General features: G+C 36.7%; 1 protein-coding gene across 6 annotated transcripts in view; it reads left to right on the top strand.

The window, feature by feature from the left end:
* The first annotated feature begins 1,630 nt into the window (after positions 1 to 1,630).
* Positions 1,631 to 20,327, top strand: part of LOC109079097 (signal peptide, CUB and EGF-like domain-containing protein 3) — a 98,321-nt gene continuing 79,624 nt past the window's right edge. For all 6 annotated transcript variants that reach the window (XM_042751377.1, XM_042751374.1, XM_042751378.1 and 3 more), the window contains exon 1: positions 1,631 to 1,983. In XM_042751377.1, the coding sequence (XP_042607311.1) occupies positions 1,890 to 1,983 (94 nt within the window). In that variant the 5' untranslated portion in view covers positions 1,631 to 1,889. The remainder of the gene's footprint in view (positions 1,984 to 20,327) is intronic.

Genomic DNA, 20,327 nt, shown 5'->3' with positions numbered 1-20,327 from the left:
GAGACGGATCGACGCAGCCGAAGTATGTAAACCGAGGATCAATTATCAGTTGCTCGACGTGTCTCGGCTGCACATGCTTTCAGGAGTTTGTGGCGAGATGAGAGGGAATCCATGAAATGCACGTGGCTCCCGGAGCGTCTGACCTCTGTTGCCCCACGGAAGCCGTTTCCATGGCAACCCCCCACTCACCCACGTGCTGATTGTGAATTCCTGCAAGGTCAGAAAGAAAGAAACTCGTCTGTGCACTTGGTGAGGCGAAATGTGCTGCCGTTCATATGAGAAACTGCTGGTTTGTGCAGTGATTTAAAGGAATGGGTTACTCACCCTCAGGCCATCCAAAATGTGGACGAGTTTGTTTCTTCATCAGATTTGGAGGAATGTAGCATTGCATCACTTGCTCCTCTGCAGTGAATGGGTGCCGTCAGAATGACAGCTGATTAAAAACATCACAATAATCCACAAGTAATCCACACCACTCCATTCCATCCGTTAATGTCTTGTGAAGAGAAAAGCTGCTGTTAAAAACAAATCCATTATTGCAACATTTTTATTAGTCATACTGCATTATATGGGTTTTTCCAGTGAAAAGTTGTCTTGTCTGAATCAGCAGAGAAATATGTACAGATCAAGCACCATTAACAAGCAAAACCAGTCCAAAATGGTTCAAAACAATTATGTGGGTGGTTTTTAATGTGGCAGGACAAGAGATGTTCTTTTTTTTAACTAGTGGAAGCATTATTATGGATTATGAACTCATATTTTAGCCAGAAGCAACCGTTTAAAAAGATTTGTTTCTTACAAACATGCAGCTTTTGACTTCACAAGATGTTAACTAATGGACTGGAGTGGTGTGGATTATTAATGTTTTTATCAGCTTTCATTCTGACGGCACCCATTCACTGCAGAGGATCCATTGGTGGGCAAGTGATGTAATGCTACATTTCTTCAAATCTGATGAAGAAACAAACTCATCTGCATCTTGGATGACCTGAGAGTGAGTAAACGGTCAGCAACTTTTTATTTATTTATTTTTTTTTTAAAGAGGAATTTTTGGGTGAACTATTCCTTTAAAATGACCTTTCCTCCCAATCTGTTACTGAACACTTGGTATGTTTAATAACCAGGTAACCAGAACAGGTAAATGAGCTAGTAAAGAGATTTGCTTTTGTCTGCAGCCAAATTTGAGCTTGTTTGAAGGACAATACTAGCATTTTAAACTTAAAATAAATAACTTTAAGTAAAATTTATATTCTAAATGATGGTATGATAGGCTATTGTAGAAATTAGTTTTATTTAACAGTTCTTTAATGCACGAAAACATTCACAGCATGATAACAACTGAACGAATAACAGCCCTTTAGAAATAAACATGCAAGACTATTTTTCTATTCAGCCAAAAGCGTCTTTGCTATTTTAGTTTTAATAATGTCTTGTGTTCTTACATTTTAAATAGGCTAATTCGCAAAAACCTGAACCGCACAATTAATGTGTTTGCATTTTTTTATTTCTAGAACTTTTCATTTATTTCAAATTTCCCAATAAAGGACGATTGACTTACAATGAGAGAAAAGAGAGAGAGCAACGCGCTGTTGTGCATCTCTCCTCCCCCTTCCCTTCTCTCTCTCTCTCTCTCTCTCTGTGTGTGTCTCCTGCAGGACTGAAGATCATGAGCGGCGCTCAGCTCGACCGTGTTTCTCCTCCTGATCTCCGCGCACACAATCTCCGCAAGACCAAGAAATAAAACACGCACTCTCTCTCTCTCTTTCAACAGACGCTCTGTTTCCAGCGCCGGGATAATAATAAAGCTTCGTCCACGCTTGACTCAAAGTCTCGCAATTGTCCGGTTTTATTTAATTTGCCCCTCTCTGTGAAGGTTCAAGGTGTTTAACATGATGCTCATGTTTGGCTTTGGATTATTCAGCGTCGCTCTGATCGCCTTTGTCCAGGAGTCAGCCGGCGCTTCTGCCAGCAGAAACCCGCAAGGTAAGTTTCCTTTCCCCCTCACCATGAGATGTACCTTCTGGCTGAGGAATGACTCCGGGAAAAATAACTGTTTGATGATCTGAGCTCAGTAAGAACAACTTATGGGACTCAGTTTTTCCCAAACAGCGCTGAAGTAGACTTAAACAGGTATTTTTAACATCTTTGAACTGTTTATACTGTGCAGGTGTGTTTATTATAACGCGTGGAAAATTGTTGCGATAGATTATTTGCTCATTGACCGCAATAATGATACACCAAACTGTAAAATATACAGCTCTTTTATTACTTTTGCTGGATGTTAAAGAAAGCAGTCATCTTAATGTTACACAGTCTGTCTTTTTGCTCATTGCGCATGCATGGTGTCAAATGTTTGGAAAATTGTTTAAGATATTTAGCAGTTAGGTGTTGTCAGCCATCGGAAAAAACTCTAGAACGGCTCTAAAATGAAATGATTTAGAGTTCAGTCTCTGGATGTGTTGTAGATGGGTCCCATTTTAAAATGGGGTTTTCACAGAAATTCCATTGAAGAACCTTTTTTGCTTCCTCAAATAACTTTTTTTTTGTTGACGGTTCTTAAAAAAAAAAAAAAAAAAAAACATCATAAAGAACATTTTAATATTCTAAACAATATTTTGTGCAATGCAAAGATTCCGTGGATGTTAAAGGTTCTTCACGGAACCATCAACAATAATAAGGAGCCTTTATTTTTAAGAGTGTAGAATGGATCATTCTAGAGTGAAAGGGCAGGGCCCGGTTGCAACAAACGTCTTAAGCTAAAGTTATAATTATAAACAAATGATCACTAGGTTTTCTTAACTTGAGGGGTTTGTCACAATCATCTGCAGATCCCTCTTAAGCACCTGTAGTCGTGCACCACTGAAACACCTCTAGAATGATGCCATCTAATATAAAAAGTAGGCATCTCTAGAATTGATTTATTACATCATTTCTGACTGTTGCATTGAAAGCATTCTGAATCTATGGATTCTATTAATTATAACTCGCATAGGAATTCAATTACTGTTAAAATGTGTTTTCAAAGAACAGACAGCATTGCTAGGGTAAAAAGTAGGTTAATTATGTAACAATTATGCAACATTTGGCTATCAGAACAGAATACCTTCTTAAAAATAAAAGGTTATTTATTGGCATTGATGGTTCCATGAAGAATCTTTAACATCCATGAAGAAGTTTGCCATTCCACAAAAGGTTCTTTCTAGTGGGGGGGGGGGGGAGATTAATAAAACGCACTTTTAAAAATAAAGTTTCCAAAATGGTGATATCTTGGAAGAACCATTCATTGAACTTTTCTTAAGAACATTTTGATTATCTAAAGAACCTTTTCCCACTGTAGACTCTTTTTTTGGCACTTTTCAGTTGCACAAAAGGTTCTTTAGATTATTAAAATGTTCTACACACTAAGAAAAAAAAAGTTTATTTTAAGAACTGTTCACGGAAAGGTTCTTTTGGAAACCCAAAGTGGTTTTATTTTTAGGAGTCCAAAAAAACAAAAACTTTTGTGCAATGAAAAGATACTTTGAATGTTCAAGGTTCTTTGTGGAACCACAAATGCCAGTAAATAATCTTTTTATTTTTAAAAGAGTTCTTTTAAGAACTGTTCACTGAAAGGTTCTTTGAGGAACCAAAATGTTTCTTCCAAAACTTTCTTTTGGAATTCTTACCTTTTAGAAATGATGGAATTTGTTTTTCTATGTTATTAAACTAGAATAAGGAAAAAAAAATGTTTTTTAACTATTCATTGAAAAGTTCTTTAAGGAACCCAAAATGGTTCTATTATGGCATTGCTGTGCAAACTCCCCTTTGGAGCCTTTATTTTTAAGAGTGTAGAACCAAACCAGCATCTAATGGGTGAAGAACAGCTCTGAATTGAGGTGTTTAAGGGCCTCTAGAACACCTTCTGAATGAAGACATCTCGAGTCCAGAGGGGCAGAGCTCTAGATCCCAGCTGAGCCCTCATTCACCTCCATTCCCCATCACTCACCGACATGCTCTCCGTACAAACAAACGTCAACAAATGGCAACTCCCGGGGCTCGGTCCATGCCGACCACATGTTGCTCAGTTCCATATGTAGCAGAGAGTTGGAAACCAGTCTCATGGAGGCCATTTAAAGGTATTTAACACCATAAAGTCAAGTATTTGACGTTCACCTGTGACCAAGTGAAAGCACGCACTGAACCTCTGGGTATTTCGCAAGCTTTTGCATGAAGACCAGAGGAATAGATGTTACGTTTAGAGGTCACGGCTAAAAGATTGTTACGCTAGCATGATGCAGCGATGTCAGCGGCCGCTTGTGTACACATGTGCACGTCTGGTATGTGTGCATTTATGTTTGGTGATGCTCAAAAGGTTTCCTTTTCCTGTCGCGCTGACAGGACAGCCGAGAGAAAGAGACCGAGAAGAGGAGCGGGAGGAAGGGAGGAAGGGAGGAAGGGAGGAAGGGGGGTTGGGGGTTGTTTTGCATCTTGGGTGGTCTGTTTCCCATTGTGGGAAAACTCAATATTTACATTTTGTAATTAGAACTACTTTCACTCTTTCATTTTCCACAACAAGGATTTACGCACATCTTACAGGGGAAGGTGGCAGCGCCGGGCCTAATGACCTGCACCTGTTGGTCACCGCGGGACGGTCAGGTCAGCACCACATGTGTGTGTGTTTGAGATGATGTTGCGGAGAGAAAAGTGATGTGGGTTTGGTGGTTCTGTGTTTTGAGTCTTGTGCTCCAGGTGTGATGGCAGAGCCATTGTAATCTGAAATCTGTTGTTACAGAGTAGTTTCTTTCACTATTTCTTTTTCATTGCATATTTTGTCTGGCACATTTATTTGCTTTTAATTTCTTTCTTTCTTTCTTTCTTTCTTTCTTTCTTTCTTTCTTTTGCTTTTTTGCTCTTTCTTGCTTTCTCTCTTTCTTTCCTTACTTTGTTTTTTTGCTTTCTTTCACTTTGGCTTTAAGTTGGTCTTTTATTCTCTCCTGTCAATTTTTATTCTTCGCTTCTTTCTTTTTTGTATTTTTTAATGTTATGTATTTTTATTGTTGCACAGTCGTTCTTGCCTATCCTTTTAATTTTTTCTGTATGTTAATTCTTTCTTAATTTGTGCATTTGCCATTGCCCCTTTCATTCTTCCTGTCTTTTTCATTTGCTTAGTCCTCTTTCTGTTGCTCTCACACTTTCATTCACTTGTTGGTTCTGTCGTTATTTATTATTTGTGTAATTAGTTGTCGTTAGTTAATGCAGGATGTTTATTGCAGCATTTATTAATCTTAATTAAAACACAGTTATGCATTGTTAGTTCATGATAGCTCAGGTCCATTAATTAAAATTAACAGATCTAGCTTTTGCTTTTAATAATGTGTTAGTAAGTGTTAAAATGAACTTAATTAGTTCATGTTAATGTATTTAATGTTAACAAATGGAAAGATGGCTCTTTGTTTTCATCCAGTGCTTCTTTCTATAATAACAGTTGAATTTTTCTGTCTGGAGCCTTTTGTGTGTCAGACGCATCAGTAGCATATAAAACAGACTGTGAGTGATTAAAGGGTGCCGTTTGTCAGGTCAGTATTTATTATGTTCACCTTTGTATTTCATCAACGTCGCCATAATTGCAGGTTACCAGCACCATGAAATGATCATAATTCATTATAATAATCATAATTCCGAGTAAATGGGTTAAGGAGGCTTTTAAAACCCATGTGTAATAAACGACTTGGCAAAACAAAAAAAAATCCTGATGTTCTCGAGGTACAGACGTAGAGCAGCTCGGTTTTGCTTTTTGCTCTCCTGGCCCGGAGCTGCAGGCTAACAGTGCCAAGGCAACCGGCGGTGAGGATGTGACATGCCGCAGCGGTGTGTGTGTTGATGTAACCTCTAGTCCGTCTCCCCGTTCACCCCGAGGCAAAACCCCTGCCGGGCAGACCCTGCTGGACAACTCCAGTGTGGGAAATACACATTTCCCTTGAATAGCGGGAGCTGAGAAGGAGGGGAGAGCAGCGGAGGCCTGCCGGGGAGGGGTGGCGTGACAGCGGTTTGGGGGTTTGTTTGCTTTGTGTTGCCTTTCACTCAATGAAGTTGGAGTATTCTTTTGTGAGTCTGGAGCAATGGCCTTGTCAGAGGCGGGGACAGATGATCTCTCTGCTCTTCGATTTAGAGAATATCTGGAAACAAACAACCTTGTAGGAAAGAAAAGCTGTGAATGAGATCTCTTTGGTAAATATATTGCTGCTACAAACATGCCGTGTGATTAAATGGAGAAAATAGAGTTCTTGTTTAAGTTTCATGCCTCTCAGATGTTCCTCTTGAGAAAAAAAAGACCCCATATGTGTGTCCTTAAGATTTTAGAGATGTCTGGTCTCAAATTTGCCTAAATGTAATTTCTGTGTAAACTTTGAAAGTTTTTTATTAAATTCTCCCAAAACAAATGATCTTCGCATGCATTTGGACAGAAAACCCCCCCCCAAAACAAACAAACATTGAGATCTCAGTAACATTGCAAAGTTTTCTTCTAGACTCCCAATATATTAAATGGAAAGAAAATAATGACTTCTGAGTTTCATGCTTCTCAGATGTTTCTCTTGAGGGAAAAAAGCCTTCATATGTGTCTCCTTTTGAGATTCAGAGGACATTTAATGTCTCGAACTGTGCTCAGATTTGCCAAAATCCAAACTTAGGTAAGGTATTTTTACTGTGAACTTCAAATGTTTATCTTTAAATCTGACAAAAACAGATGATCTGAGCATGCATTTGGACTGAAATACACTGAGATCTCTATAATATCTCAGTTGTTTCTCCAAGACTGCCTTGATATTAAATAGAGATAAAAATGTGGAGACTCGAGTTTCATGCTTCTCAGATGTTCCTCTTGAGAGAAAAAAACCATACGTGTTGTCTTAGGATTTTCAGAGGAATTTTAATGTCTCAGATTTGCCAAGACACCAAAATCTATAGTCATAAGTAATTTCAGTATGAAATGTAATATTTTCCCAAACAAATTCTCCCAAAACCAAATGATCTGTGCATTCATTTGGACCAAAAATCCTCTGAGATCTTAATTGCATCTCCTGCTTCTCAGATGTTTCTCCTAAGAAAAGCCCCCCAGTATTCTCCTCGTGAGTCCCACTGGAGAATTCAGTTGTTTTAAATCTCTCAAATTGTGCTTAGATTTGCTGGGACCCCAACATTTGTGATCAAAAGTAATTTTATTGCAACCTTCAAATGTTTATCAAATCAAAAAATCAAAAAACAAATCTGAGTATCCAAGTGAAAAAAATATAAAATAAATAAAAAAAATCATCTTTAATATAAAACTTTATTATTTCTGCTTCTCACATTTTCCTCTTGAGAAAAAGACTTTACAGTCGAAAGTCTGAGATCTCAGTTTTTCTTTTTAAAACATCTGCGCAGCTATCATCATTCATATTTATATCGCTTTATCTTTATGACACCAATTTTTACTATTTTCTTTCAGAGGCATTTTGGGCAAAGTTAATGCTTTTAGTGAATAATAACTATTCCGTTAAATCTCCTGCGCAATGACAGAGAAACTTGTCAAAACAAATTCCCACTTGAAGAAATGAGAATTTGGTGGCTGTTGTAAGGTATTTTATATATAGCTGTTGTGTTTTACATTTGATGAAGTTTTATCGTCTATACTTCATGGATGTAGATGTTTCTCTAGTCGTTTTGTTATTTAAAGGTTTCTCTCTGTTCTTATCTTGGTGCACGTCTTTCTCACGAATGTCTCGCTTTCTCTCCATTTAACCCACAATCCAGAAAATCTCTCACCAGTTTTCCTCTTTTATTTTTGTTCCAAAGTGGAGTGCGCATTTTTGAGGCAGGACTTGAAGCATTTATAGTCAGCCACATGGCGAAATATGTTTACTGTTCAGTTGGATTATAAGTGTACAAAACCCATATGACTTTGCCACTCTAAGAGTTTTGTGAAGTTTTTACAGATAAGATGGATAATACATGTTATTCCTTAGAAAAAAAAAAAAATCTGTCAAGGTTTTCCTATGAGTTTTCAATTGGGGTTTTCAATTTATGAGTAAAATAATGCTCTATAACATAAATTGCTAGGATAAAATTCTGGGTTTTGAAGTCATGACATCCTGACATGGCATTAGGAAAGCGAAGGTTGTAGGTTCGATTCCCAGGGAACGCATGAATTGATAAAATGTTGAATGCAATGCAAGTCACTTGCATAAATGTAAATGTATTTTTATATACTCCATGGTACAGAATGATTACCACATTCAAAACATGGTATCACCATCTTAATAAATCTAATGAAAGCATAATTCACAATATATTCTCTGAAATATCTTTATTCTCTTAATATCTTACGCAATTTAGTTTTAAATGATGTTTAGATATTTCTTAGTGAAAAACAAGACAAAATAATTTATTGCCATGTTAAAAGAACAGTTCATCTGAAAATGACTATTCGTGGACAATGCATTCACCTCGAGGCCATCCAAGATGTAGATGAGTTTGTTTCCTCATGGGAACAGATTTGGAGAAATTTTGCATTTCATCTCTTGCTCACCAGTGAATCCTCTGCGGTGAATGGGTTCCGTCAGAATGTGGGTAGTAAAAGCTGATTTTTAAAATATCCCAATAATCCACAAGTTATACTCTAGTTTTTATGTTTTTGTGTTTTGGGGAGAAAAGCTGTGTTTTTGTAAGAAACAAAGAGTCATAATCCATAATATTGCTTTCTCCAGTGAAAAAGTCATCTGGCCTGAATCATGAGAGAAATCTGTACTGTTTAAACAGTCAAAATCACAAAGGTTTAAAGTTCAAATGTCTCAAAGATGGATTTATTTCTCACAAACATGCAGCTTTTCACTTCACAAGGCGTTAATTTATGGACTGTAGTGGTGTGGATTACTTCTGGATTATTTTGATGTTTTTATCAGCTCTAATTCTGACGGCACCCATTCGCTGCAGAGGATCCATTGGTGAGCCAGTGATGTATTGCTACATTTCTCCAAATCTGATGAAGAAACAAACTCAACTACATCTCGGATGGCCTGATGGTGCGTAGACTGTCAGCAAGTTTTCATTTTTGGTTGAACTGTTCCTTTGAGAAACTATATCATGAAGTGCTAAGAGTTTATATCTTAAAATGAAAGGCGGTTAGAATGGAGCCGCTTTTCTGTATAATTTAATTGCTGGTGACTGTTAGCAGGCAAGTGTGGCAGTACGGTCTGATTTTTCTCTCTCTCTCTCTCTCTCGCTCATCGCAGGCATCGTTAGGAGACAGAAGGAAAGCAAACATGCCTCAGCTAATTAGTGGGTTGGGCTGGAGGTATATACATAGCCTGTGTGCGCTTTACGCTCTAACGTACAATTACTAAGCCAGAAGTGACACTGCTGGGTTTAGATCATTAGGAGTTTACACTGATGGTGCGGTCAGCTTTAGAGGAAGTGTGGAGACCACATCTGTAGGTGTTAGCGAGAGCGCGTGAATGCCTTCCTAGTTAAACGTGTGAAAGTCGTGACATTTGTCAAGTATGGTGACCCATACTCGAAATTGGTGCTCTGCATTTAACCCATCCAAAGTGTACACACACACAGCAGTGAGAAGTGAACACACCGTGAACACACACCCCGGAGCAGTGGGCAGCTATAGATCCAGCGCCCGGGGAGCAACTGGGGGTTCAGTGCCTTGCTCAAGGGCACTTCAGCCATGGGTATTGAGGGTGGAAGAGAGCGCTGTTCATTCACTCCCTCCCACCTACAACTCCTGCCAGCACCGAGACTCGAAAACTGCGACCTTCTGGTTATAAGTCCAAATCTCTCACCGTTAGGCCACAGCTGCACGTGTGAATGTCACATGAAGAGGGAGGAAATACATCTTAATTGAAGACTTTTATGGGGAAATCAGTGTTGGATTAATGCATTAAATGACCGGGTTTTGTGTTTTTGACACTGTGTGTTCTTCCTATTTTTAGGAGTTCAATTTAGGAATGTTATTTATGAATTCTGAGCGTGTTAAACAAAACCCGTCAGAGCTTTCCCAAATCTTCACATGCATGTGTAAAATCCTGAGTGTCTTAGAGAAGCGTCTATTTTAAGCGTGTCAGTGGCAAGGGTGGAGTTGACACGAGGCATAGGTGAAGGCCTCGTAAACATATGAAAAACGGAATTTGTATTTATGCTACATAATGTACACTTGAAACATGCAATTTCAGTGAAATTGCACACTTAAACTTTAAAAAACTACTAGGGCTAGGTGTCACAAGTACAGTACAGCGTGCAAAAGAGATGATGTATTTTTGTAGGCCAAAACCCAGAAACGAGCATTTTTGCTCTTTGGTTTTTGGTTAAATGCCTGAAATAAGGTCTATGGTGGACACAAGCTTAAGATACTTTAACAGTTTGTTCTGTGACATAAAATACTTTAGTAAAACCTAAAACCCATTTGCTAAAAAGTGTCTAAATGGGACTACAGAAGTTGTCAGTGACATTAAGCTTCATGTCGAGCAGGTAAACTCATCTACTCACTAGTCGCTTTCACAGCCTTGTTTGTCTGTAATCGCACTCTTGCAAACTATTCCAACCCAAACTTAAAGGGAAAATGTTTTTAAATGAAGAATGAAGTCATAGTTAGTTTATAGTCTACGTTTAGCTTTTTACTTCCGGCGATTGTATTTAGGCTTCAGCTGTGTTGATTTTTGTTATGATGAACAAAATGTATAAGAATCATACACTTTTTGTCATTCACAGAACTTTTTTCTGCAGTAATGCAAAAGCCAATGGAAAAATCCTGTTGGGTTTTAATCGATGGAACCAGGGTGATGTTAATGTTCGGGTTGGACTACAAAAATAAAAATCCCTGCATAATTAGTGATTATAACAACATATATCAGCCAGGTTGACCCATAACCTACTAGTTGTTTTAAATAGAGACTAATTGCTATTTGAAGCTTTTAAAAGGCTCGGTTTGAGAGGATGTTAGCTCTCTTGACATGTTTTGTATGACCCTGGAGAAAAGCATTGTTTGAATCACTTGCAGGTCACCTGGATACTATAAAGTAGGTTTGAGTATTTTCAGTGTATTTTATAGGGTTTTAGTTGAAATGGCTTAGTAAAGAAAGCTCAGATCTTTTATTTTAGGTAAAGACCCACCAAATGATTTTTGTATGAAAAGTGAAAGTTTCATGTCAGGTTTGAAGTAGTTAGGGCCACTAAACTTTCTCCAGTCACTGGCAGGTGTGGCAGAAAACTAATTCTGGATCCTTCCTGTAAGACTATCACGTCTGCTAAAACAGATGGCAGAAAGCTAGTCGAGAAACCTGATGTTGAGATGATCTGACCACAGCTGCATTAAAGAAGTCCGCAGCCGCTCTCTTCACCCTACAGGAGAGATGTTCAAATATAGATATTTTAGACATGAGGTTGTCTGCCATCGCTGTTTCCTATTATGAGTATGAAATCAGACAGTGTGAATCCTTTGATGATAAGAGTAGCTGAAGTCAAAGTTGACAGTCAAGTGAAATGATGAACCTCTTAAACCCTTGTAAAAAGTTCAAGTTTAAGGCTGATGCTACACACGGAAACTTTTTAAGCAATTTTGCCGGGCAACTTTTTTTGAGCAGTGGTGCTTGGGCACTTTCCCACTGAGAATGGGTAACAAATTTCTGTCTGGATACTTTAGATCGGTCATGGGCCCTGTGTCTCACTTAGTTGCCCGTTGAATGCGGCATTAACCAAAGGTGCCTTGTTTTTTTTTTGCTTTGATCAAATTGCATTATATACACTACTATTCAAAAGTTTGAGAAAAAAAGTCTCTTCTGCTCACTAGGGCTGTATTTATTTGTTTAATAATATAGTAAAAACAGATATTTTGTGAAAAATTTTATTTACATTTTTTTTTTCTGTTTGAATATATGTTAAAATATATTTTATTCCTTTGATCAAAGCTGTATTTTCAGCATCATTACTCCAGTCTTCAGTGTCACATGATCCTTCAGAAATCATTCTAATATGCTGCTTTGCTGCTCATTTCTGATTATCAGTGCTGAAAGCTGCTTCATATTTTTGTGGAAACCATAATGCATTTTATTTTTCAGGATTCTGTAATGAATATAAAGTTCAAAACAACAGCATTTTTTGAAACGGAACACTTTCGTAACATCATGAATGTCTTCACTGTCGCTTTTGATCAATTGATTGCGTCCTTGCTGAATTAAAAATTAATTTCTTTTTTAAAAACCTTACAAACCACAGACAATTTAGCAGTGGTATGTGTGCACAGCCTTCGCTAAAAAACAATGCATTGAGACCGAAATGGTGTGCTATTCATTTACAAGGCTGTCAGTATATTGCATGCTATTAGGAATGACCACTTCAGTTGTGTTTCGTCTCTATTCTTAAAAACTAGCAAACTACTGCAAGGTTGAGTAGCATCTACCGTATGCGCATAATATATGCAGATAATACACAGTTTGAAGTTGCAGAAGTGTGGAAAGTAATGTGTTTTGGCTGTCAGAATCTTTAAGCCCTGAACAGAATTAAGAAGGCGGTCACCTTGTCTCAACATCCCGGCCTGATTGGCTTCATTTTGCGGTGTATATAAACTCTCAGCCGGAACTAGTCACAACCCTGAACGGATTTAAGTGAAAGTGACTGTGGGTAAGAAATCCAACCTCATTCTCTTTAATTAGGCCTTCTTGCCTGCCACGGATGGCCGTGTCCTCAGCCGAGCCGTCAGGGCCGTGCTGGAATCTGAATTGTCGCGGGTGTCCGTCAGGTTTGAGATAATCCGACTCCTGTTAAGAAAGCACGAGCAGTGATGTCAGGCACCGAGTGGGATTATACGACAGCAATGTCAGACATGAGGAGAATCTATATTTAACAAGAATTTCATATATATTCCTGATTAGACTTTTTGTTATTCCTTGAACGTCAGCATTTCTAGAAGCGGCAGCACAATGGCTTGCTGTATTCATTTTAATTCGGTTGTAGGTCTGCAACACATTGTTCCCGCTCAAGGGAATTCATTCTTTTCATGAGACTTCCTTCCATTTGTTGTGGCGCGTTTATCGATATCAGGACTCAGACGCCGAGGGCTGAGCAGCCGCAATGTCAGTCTGACTCACATTTTCCTTCGTGACATTGAATTAATGCCATCTCTGTTCCCGAGAACACGCAAACCATGCACGCACAGCACTGAAGTCCTGCGTTTTGAATGTCCTTTTTGCATTATTTGTAAGTAACTAATAGTGGTTGGTTGTTATGCAGTTGAACACTTGGGATGTTTTATTGAATTAATGAATTAATTTTACCAGTTGATTTGTTGATGTTGACAGTAAATCGTAATCACTGATAATTTGGGCACATCTGATTAAAATGTATGTTTATCAAGACCTTTCTTGATGTTTTTGCTTAATTAATTTAAACTATATAGAGTGCTGAAGACATGGCAGTGTATATTTATTTGTAGGTCAACACCCAGAAACGATTTACTGAAGTCATTGGGTTTTTTGAATGGGTTTTTGGTAAAAAATTAAGATACTTTTACGTTTAATTGTACGAAACAAAATACATCAGTGAAAACCCTTTGCGATCTTTTTTTTAAAGCTTTATTAGTCAGTGTTCATTCAAAATAGAAATTTTGTGTTTTCATAAACAGTAAAAGTAGCAGAAAAGTCACGATATGCATCCACAATGGCAGACAATGGTATTTTTATCTCATCATTCTCTCATTTTCACCTCATTTGTACTGTAAGCATCAGTGAATGCACACAAGAGTCTGGATTCTCCCGCTGACCTCGACCTCTCCGAGAGCACATTTATTTATTGAGTCGTAATGTAAACAGCATGCCTCAGATTACGTCTACAATGTAGCTCTTCTGGGATCCAGAAATCTTTTGAGTGTAGCCACTTTTTTTTTTAGGCCAGATGGAGCTGAAAACTGAGACCTTTGGAAAGAGATCCAGTGATGGCCTGTTGATGGTGCAAAGCATTTTGGGAAGGTCAAAGCTTAAAATATCCTACTTTAGTTTGTATAAACTCGGCTAGTTTAGCATCTTCAGTTCGGTACTGTGAATAATGAGTATTAGATTAGAATACAATGGTACTTTTTGACATAGAATACCATAATTTAAGGTATTTAAAACAGTACTTTGTATTATTATTGTATTACCACTATAGGAAGGAGTTGATGTAACTTAATTTGAGTTTAATAAAATTGACTCATCCTCATTCATTTTGGTTGTCCACATTATTAATAGTAGTTTTCATTGTAGCTCTGCCTCAGTAAAACTGATGGAAATTGATATGAAATCTCAAACAGACATGTGTTGTGTTTTAGCTAATTCTACAGTAAATTAATCAGCATGACATACACTAGGGCTGGATATTGACAAAGATTTTGATTCTATTTGATATTGATTCTTTTGTATATACAGTACATCAGGTACGGTACTTATCCATTATTTAACTAATGCTGTACTATGTGAAAAAGGGACAGAGAGTGATGCGTGAGGATCATACATTATCTTTATGGTATGCACCTCTGACTATCAGACCTCGTTTTTACGAGATGTTTGTTTAGAAGACAAATCAACATCATTGATAACGTCATTAAAACTACTACATCGTCCAAATGCATATCTTATTAGTTCATCGTGTTGTTAGGGTCATTCAGATGGCCAACGCAAAACGGCACAATGCAGACAATGTTGTTGTAGGACAGCAAGATGGATGTGTGTGTTTGTGTGTGTATCTCAGCGAGTGTGTGTTTGTGTGAGTCTGTTTACAGACTGCATGTGTTTACATTCCGGGGAGCCGGTCCAAGCTTCAGAGACTGCAGTAAATGAATGAAAGGAAATGCTTTATTCTGCTCGGTAATGGAAAAACACTCCAAAATGAAGCTGTCGTCTGCCAGCTCACATCAAGATGGCAAGATGTTCCCCGACGCCATGAGAGGAGATCCTGGGAAAGGCCGGGAAACTCCTACTAATCTAGTTCAATGTCTCCTGTGTTCTGACTCCATAGGAGCGGCATTTTAAGGCATCATAACAGCTAACAGGGAACTTTCCTTAAAGCGTTGTGGTTGGTTTTCTCAAAGTTATGAACCTACAAATTGACTATTCATTAATGTTCTTCCAGTAACGTTAATAGAACATTAAATGTTAGCATTGTTTATGCATCGTTCATGGAACATTTATTCCTTAAATGGTTTAGTTGGTTTTTTTAAATGTAACTACTTGGTTTGGAATGTTTAGAGAACGTTCAAAACTAACGTTCTCAATATGCAATATGATAAAATGGAATGTTCCATTAACATTCTCAAAACCAAGAAAAAAAACGTTTGTTGTTGTCAAAGTTCAAAGATCAAAGTTTTTTTTTTTCTGTTGTACCCAAATTCTAATGAGCTCATTGAAAAAAAGAAATACAAAATGACATTTTTACTATATACAAAAAATAACTAAAGAAATAAAAATTACTATTTCATCCAATATTTGTGTGTTCTATGTATTGTTATGCCTATAGAGTATTTACATTTAAGCTTAGCGACATCTAAAACAAAAAGTAGTTTGGTGTAAAGAGTACATTTTTAAATAATTAAATATAATTTAAAAGTAAATATTTTATGCTAATTTATACTTATTAGAATACTGCAATTCTAATTTAGCAAGATGTTAAACAAAAAAAGTAGTTTTTCAAGAGTAAAGTGTCAAGTTTAACAATTTAATATGAATTAAAAGTTACTTTTTTAACAATATTTGTGTTTTATGCATTGTCGGTTAATATAGTGCTGCAATTTTAGCTTAGCAAAATTTTATGTCAAATTTTATTGGAAGTATTTAAATGTGGTAAGTGAATGAATCACTGATTAGATTGCGTTTAGTTATGTTTATTTTGCATATGGGCAGAAATTGTGAAATTGTTGGATGCTCACATCTTCACTTGCTTTCTTAGCGCATCTTACCTGTCAAAATCATATGTCAAGAGCTGAACATTCATTATGGATATATAACCAACTTTAGAATGCATTCTCTTTTACCCTATAATAATATCTGCATGCACTTGTTCACGGATGCATTTATCGTCCCATGGACAATTAGATATATTGGAGGATTTTGTGCACATATTATTTGCATGTCTTTTTGTGCAATTCCACAAAATCAAGTGCAGGCTATTTTCTCATTGCATATCCTGTTTCATATGGAAGTGAAATTGTTTGCGAGCAGGGTTCAAGTGTGGCTGAAAGGACACACCTCGACTCATACTCTCACCTCACAATTCTTTCAGATCAAAGACAGTCACGTGACTCTATTCCAGCCAAACATTTGCACTGTGATCCGCTCAGTTTGTCTGGATGCAGTGCTTCACCTCTGATGGAAACATCCACTGGCTCTTTCAGAGATGTCTGGGTTTTGGCATTGCTCCTCATTGTCTGTCGGATGAGCCTCGAGGCCCGTGAGATAGTGATCGAGGATTTTGTCAAAGATAGCGTTCTTCAGACACTTGGAGATTGTCAAAAGAAAGTCAGACTTTTGTTGCCTGAGCACGCATTAAACATCAAAGGTATGACGAAGTGATAAATGCTGTCAGCTGATGTTAATAGCTTATGAACGAACTGAAGAAACCACTGGAATTTTGTCTGAACAATAGTATGCAGCCTTGCAATACTAAAAATCTAGACATTGTATTTAAATTGCGATTGGTTATTAATGTACCTTTTTATTTGTTTGTGCATCTAAAACTTAAATGCATAACCTCAATGCATCTGCAGTGCAGAATGCAAACTGTGCAAACTTTAAAAGTGACTATTTTACCCAGTTTTTGCGTATTCTATTTATTTAATGCTTGTTAATGTCAAACTCCACTGGAATTAATGGATGCTGCTTCAGAAAGGCAGTATTTAAATATGGTAAATCGATGATTTTAGTGTTGATTATGAAAATTAATCAGGTTAATGAATTGTATGCATTTGTCTACATTCATTAGACAACGTGAGATGCAAACTATGGTGATAATAAATATTATGAAAATCTCAGTGCTTCAGTTTGCTCTCAAATAGAGGTCAATTTGCTGGAAAAGCTCAATAGTACTTGAAAATCCTTAAGAGTCCAAGAACAACTGTTCAAGAACAAGATATCACCTTGAATAACTCAGATTTCAGCTGTCCTTGAAGCCATTGCACTTACTTTTTAAGAAAAGCTTATTCACATTAGCAGCTCAACAAATTCATTTAAGGCACACTTTGATGAGTTCACAAGTCATTTTTGAGACCCTCACAAGTTATGTTCAGTCTGGATCAAAATTATGACTTCTTGAAGACCCCCTGAAATTAAAATTGCCATTAATTTGGTCTTTGAGGTCATACATAGGGCACTCCTAAAAATGAAACTTTTAGAAAATGTGCACATGTAAAATTAATGATAAAATAAAATAAAAATAAAAACATTTTCATTATTTGAAATAAAAAAGTCCACATTGTTAATTTTCATTTAGTTTAACTTGATGTACAAAAATAACAAACTGAAATGCAATAAAAATATAAACTCTTGACATGTTAAAAAAATAAAAATGATAGAATGCAAAAAAATTACTAAAACTTTAAAATGAAAGTGGAAGATATGAAAATAAAAAAAACAATGCAAAATATTAATAAAAACTAGTATTTCAAAGTTCAGTGCAGGGTTAATACAGTTGTTGAAAACTAAAACCATAAAAAAAATCACTTTCATTACTTGAAATAAAATAGTAAAGTAAAAGCTAGTTACCTAGCAAGTTTCAGCTAGTTACCAAGTCCATACTGCTCATTTTCATTTAGTTTAACTTGATGCACAAAAATAACTAAAACTAAAACTGAAATGCAATAAGATAAATAAAAATAAAAATGTCAAAACGCAACTAAAATTACTAAAACTTTGATATGAAAATGGAAGATATAAAAATTTAAAATATTGCAAAATATTAATAAAAACTATAACAGTATTTCAGTGATACTAAAACAACATAAGCTCAAAAAAAAAAGATTTAACCATTGACAGTATAATTAAAAAATACACTGTAAAAAAAAAAAAAAAAAAAGACTTAAAAATCTTAGGTATGTTGGTGTTTGATATTTCTTTGTAATTTATGAAATTTATTAGCAGTTTTAAAGTAAAAATCTTTTTCAGAGTAAATCCTACAACATTTTAATGCAACATGCAAAAATCATTATTCTAGATGTTTCCCCAGAAACCAGTGGCATGAAATACTGTGTAAGTGAGATACATCCGTCCTAAATTCTTTATTTAAATAACTAATATATCAAACCATTTCATGGGGTCTTTCATAACTGAATGTTCTTGGAGTTCGACTAGCCGTCGTTTAACAAGTTGAGCTCCGTCTGGAACGCTCTGAGTTATTCCAAAGCGGGCCAATGGCACTGGGTGCAGTTTTATGAGGTGCTGAAAAGACGACAACCTTTAGCAGGTCCTCTGCCAGCCCTGAACCTCCACCCGACCGACTCGTCTGTTAGCAGACTGCTCTCATTCTGACAGAAAGCCTTGATCACAACCTGTGCTGGAGCTTTGCCTGTCTGTGATTGAAGGGTATGAACCGTCTCATCAGCATCACGTCATTTGGGCTTTGCATGCAATGCAACATTTTCTCTGTGCATGTATTTGAACCAGTTTCCCATTGGCTGGTTTTGGTTTTGTCTGCTTAGTCTGTCTAGACTAGTCTTAGATGACTAAACAATATGTGTGCCACCTTTTTGGCTTTCTGTTGCAAAATGTTTATGGAGCATCTCGATGGATTGAACTGGAGATTTATGTGATTTTCAGTAAAATGTGCTTATTAAGTGGTACAGCTGTGATTGGATATTATTCTTATATGGGCTGGAATGAACTGTGACTGAGCAAAGCAATAATATTTGTTTTATTCTATGTTTTATTTAAATTTCACAAATAATTACAAAGAAATGTCAATTAACACATCGAATTACATGTGAAATTATTAAATAGAAAGACTGAAATAGTATGTTCTTGTATTTTCTTGCCCTTGGGTGGCATTTATTTATTTATTTTTTTTGTATATTTGTATATGCTTTTGCTTGTAATACATACATACATATATATATATATATATATATATATATATATATATATATATATATATATTATAGATTATATACCATTTTATATATATTAAGATTTTACCATTTTATTTGATTTGATTGTAAAACTTTTTTAATTTAGAACTTAATAATAATAATAATAATAATAATAATAAAGTTATTTTATTAGTTATTTTTTAGTTATTCACCTAAAACAAAGTTATTTGGACAAAAATTGAGGTACAAGTTGTTCCAAATGTGTATGAGTTTCTTTCTTCTGTTGAACACAATAGAAGATATTTTTAAGGATGTTGGTAACTAAACAGTTGACGGTAGCCATTGACTCCCATAATATGGAGAAAATATACAATGGAAGTCAATGGCTACCAGCCACATTTTGATTACCAACATTCTTCAAAAGATCTTCTTTTGTGTTCAACAGAAGAAAGAAACTTATACACGTTCTAAACAACTTGAGTGTGTTTAATTGATGACAAATTTTATTTTGGGGTATACTGTCCCTTTAAGTGAAGGGTCAACTGCACTGCAATTTGGGCAGTTCATAAACTCTGAGCTTTAAATGAGTGTGGTTGTTGTTTGAAGACAGCCACCATCACTCAGCGCTTACAGTAGCGCTCACTAAGGACGTCGGGCACAAATAGAAGCAGGCGATATTTCCTTTACGAGCTGTTCGCAGGACAGACACTGGCTTCCTTCATTAGACGAAGGCGATCTGGGAAGAGACGGCGGGGGGAGGATGCTAAATTCTGCTCTAATGTTGACGTCTGCATTTCATCAACACCCTTTTTTCTTTCGTCCCGTCTGTGTGTCGCCTAATAGCCCATGAGATGAAGACTTTGTGCTGGCTTTGCATGTGACGGCCTGCCAGCTCTCACAACCTACACGTCTCTCTCTCTCTCTCTCTCTCTCTCTCTCTCTCAGAAGCGATTAAACATCGCTGGGCCACATGCTAACGGATGTTTGGCCAGAAACGAGAGGTTGTCTCGCTGCTACTGTATCTGGCTTTCCACCAGCTCGTCGGATTGCTTGCCAAACTTGTGAGGGCAAAGTTAGACCCACTTGCTGGAATAATATTGATTTAGTTGGAGGAACTACCTGAGAGTGAGTGTAAAGTGGTCGGGATGCTTTTGGATTTTGCTCTGCAAGATTTGGATCATTTCTTCTGAATACATTACTGCATACATTAGTACAGTATTACTTGCAGTTTATCAGGTGCTGTCGAACAGGTTCACTGGTCTCC

The sequence above is a fragment of the Cyprinus carpio genome, chromosome B23 (genome assembly GCF_018340385.1).
Source record: "Cyprinus carpio isolate SPL01 chromosome B23, ASM1834038v1, whole genome shotgun sequence".
Lineage (NCBI taxonomy): Eukaryota > Metazoa > Chordata > Actinopteri > Cypriniformes > Cyprinidae > Cyprinus > Cyprinus carpio.
This window is presented reverse-complemented; position numbering and strand designations above follow the sequence as displayed.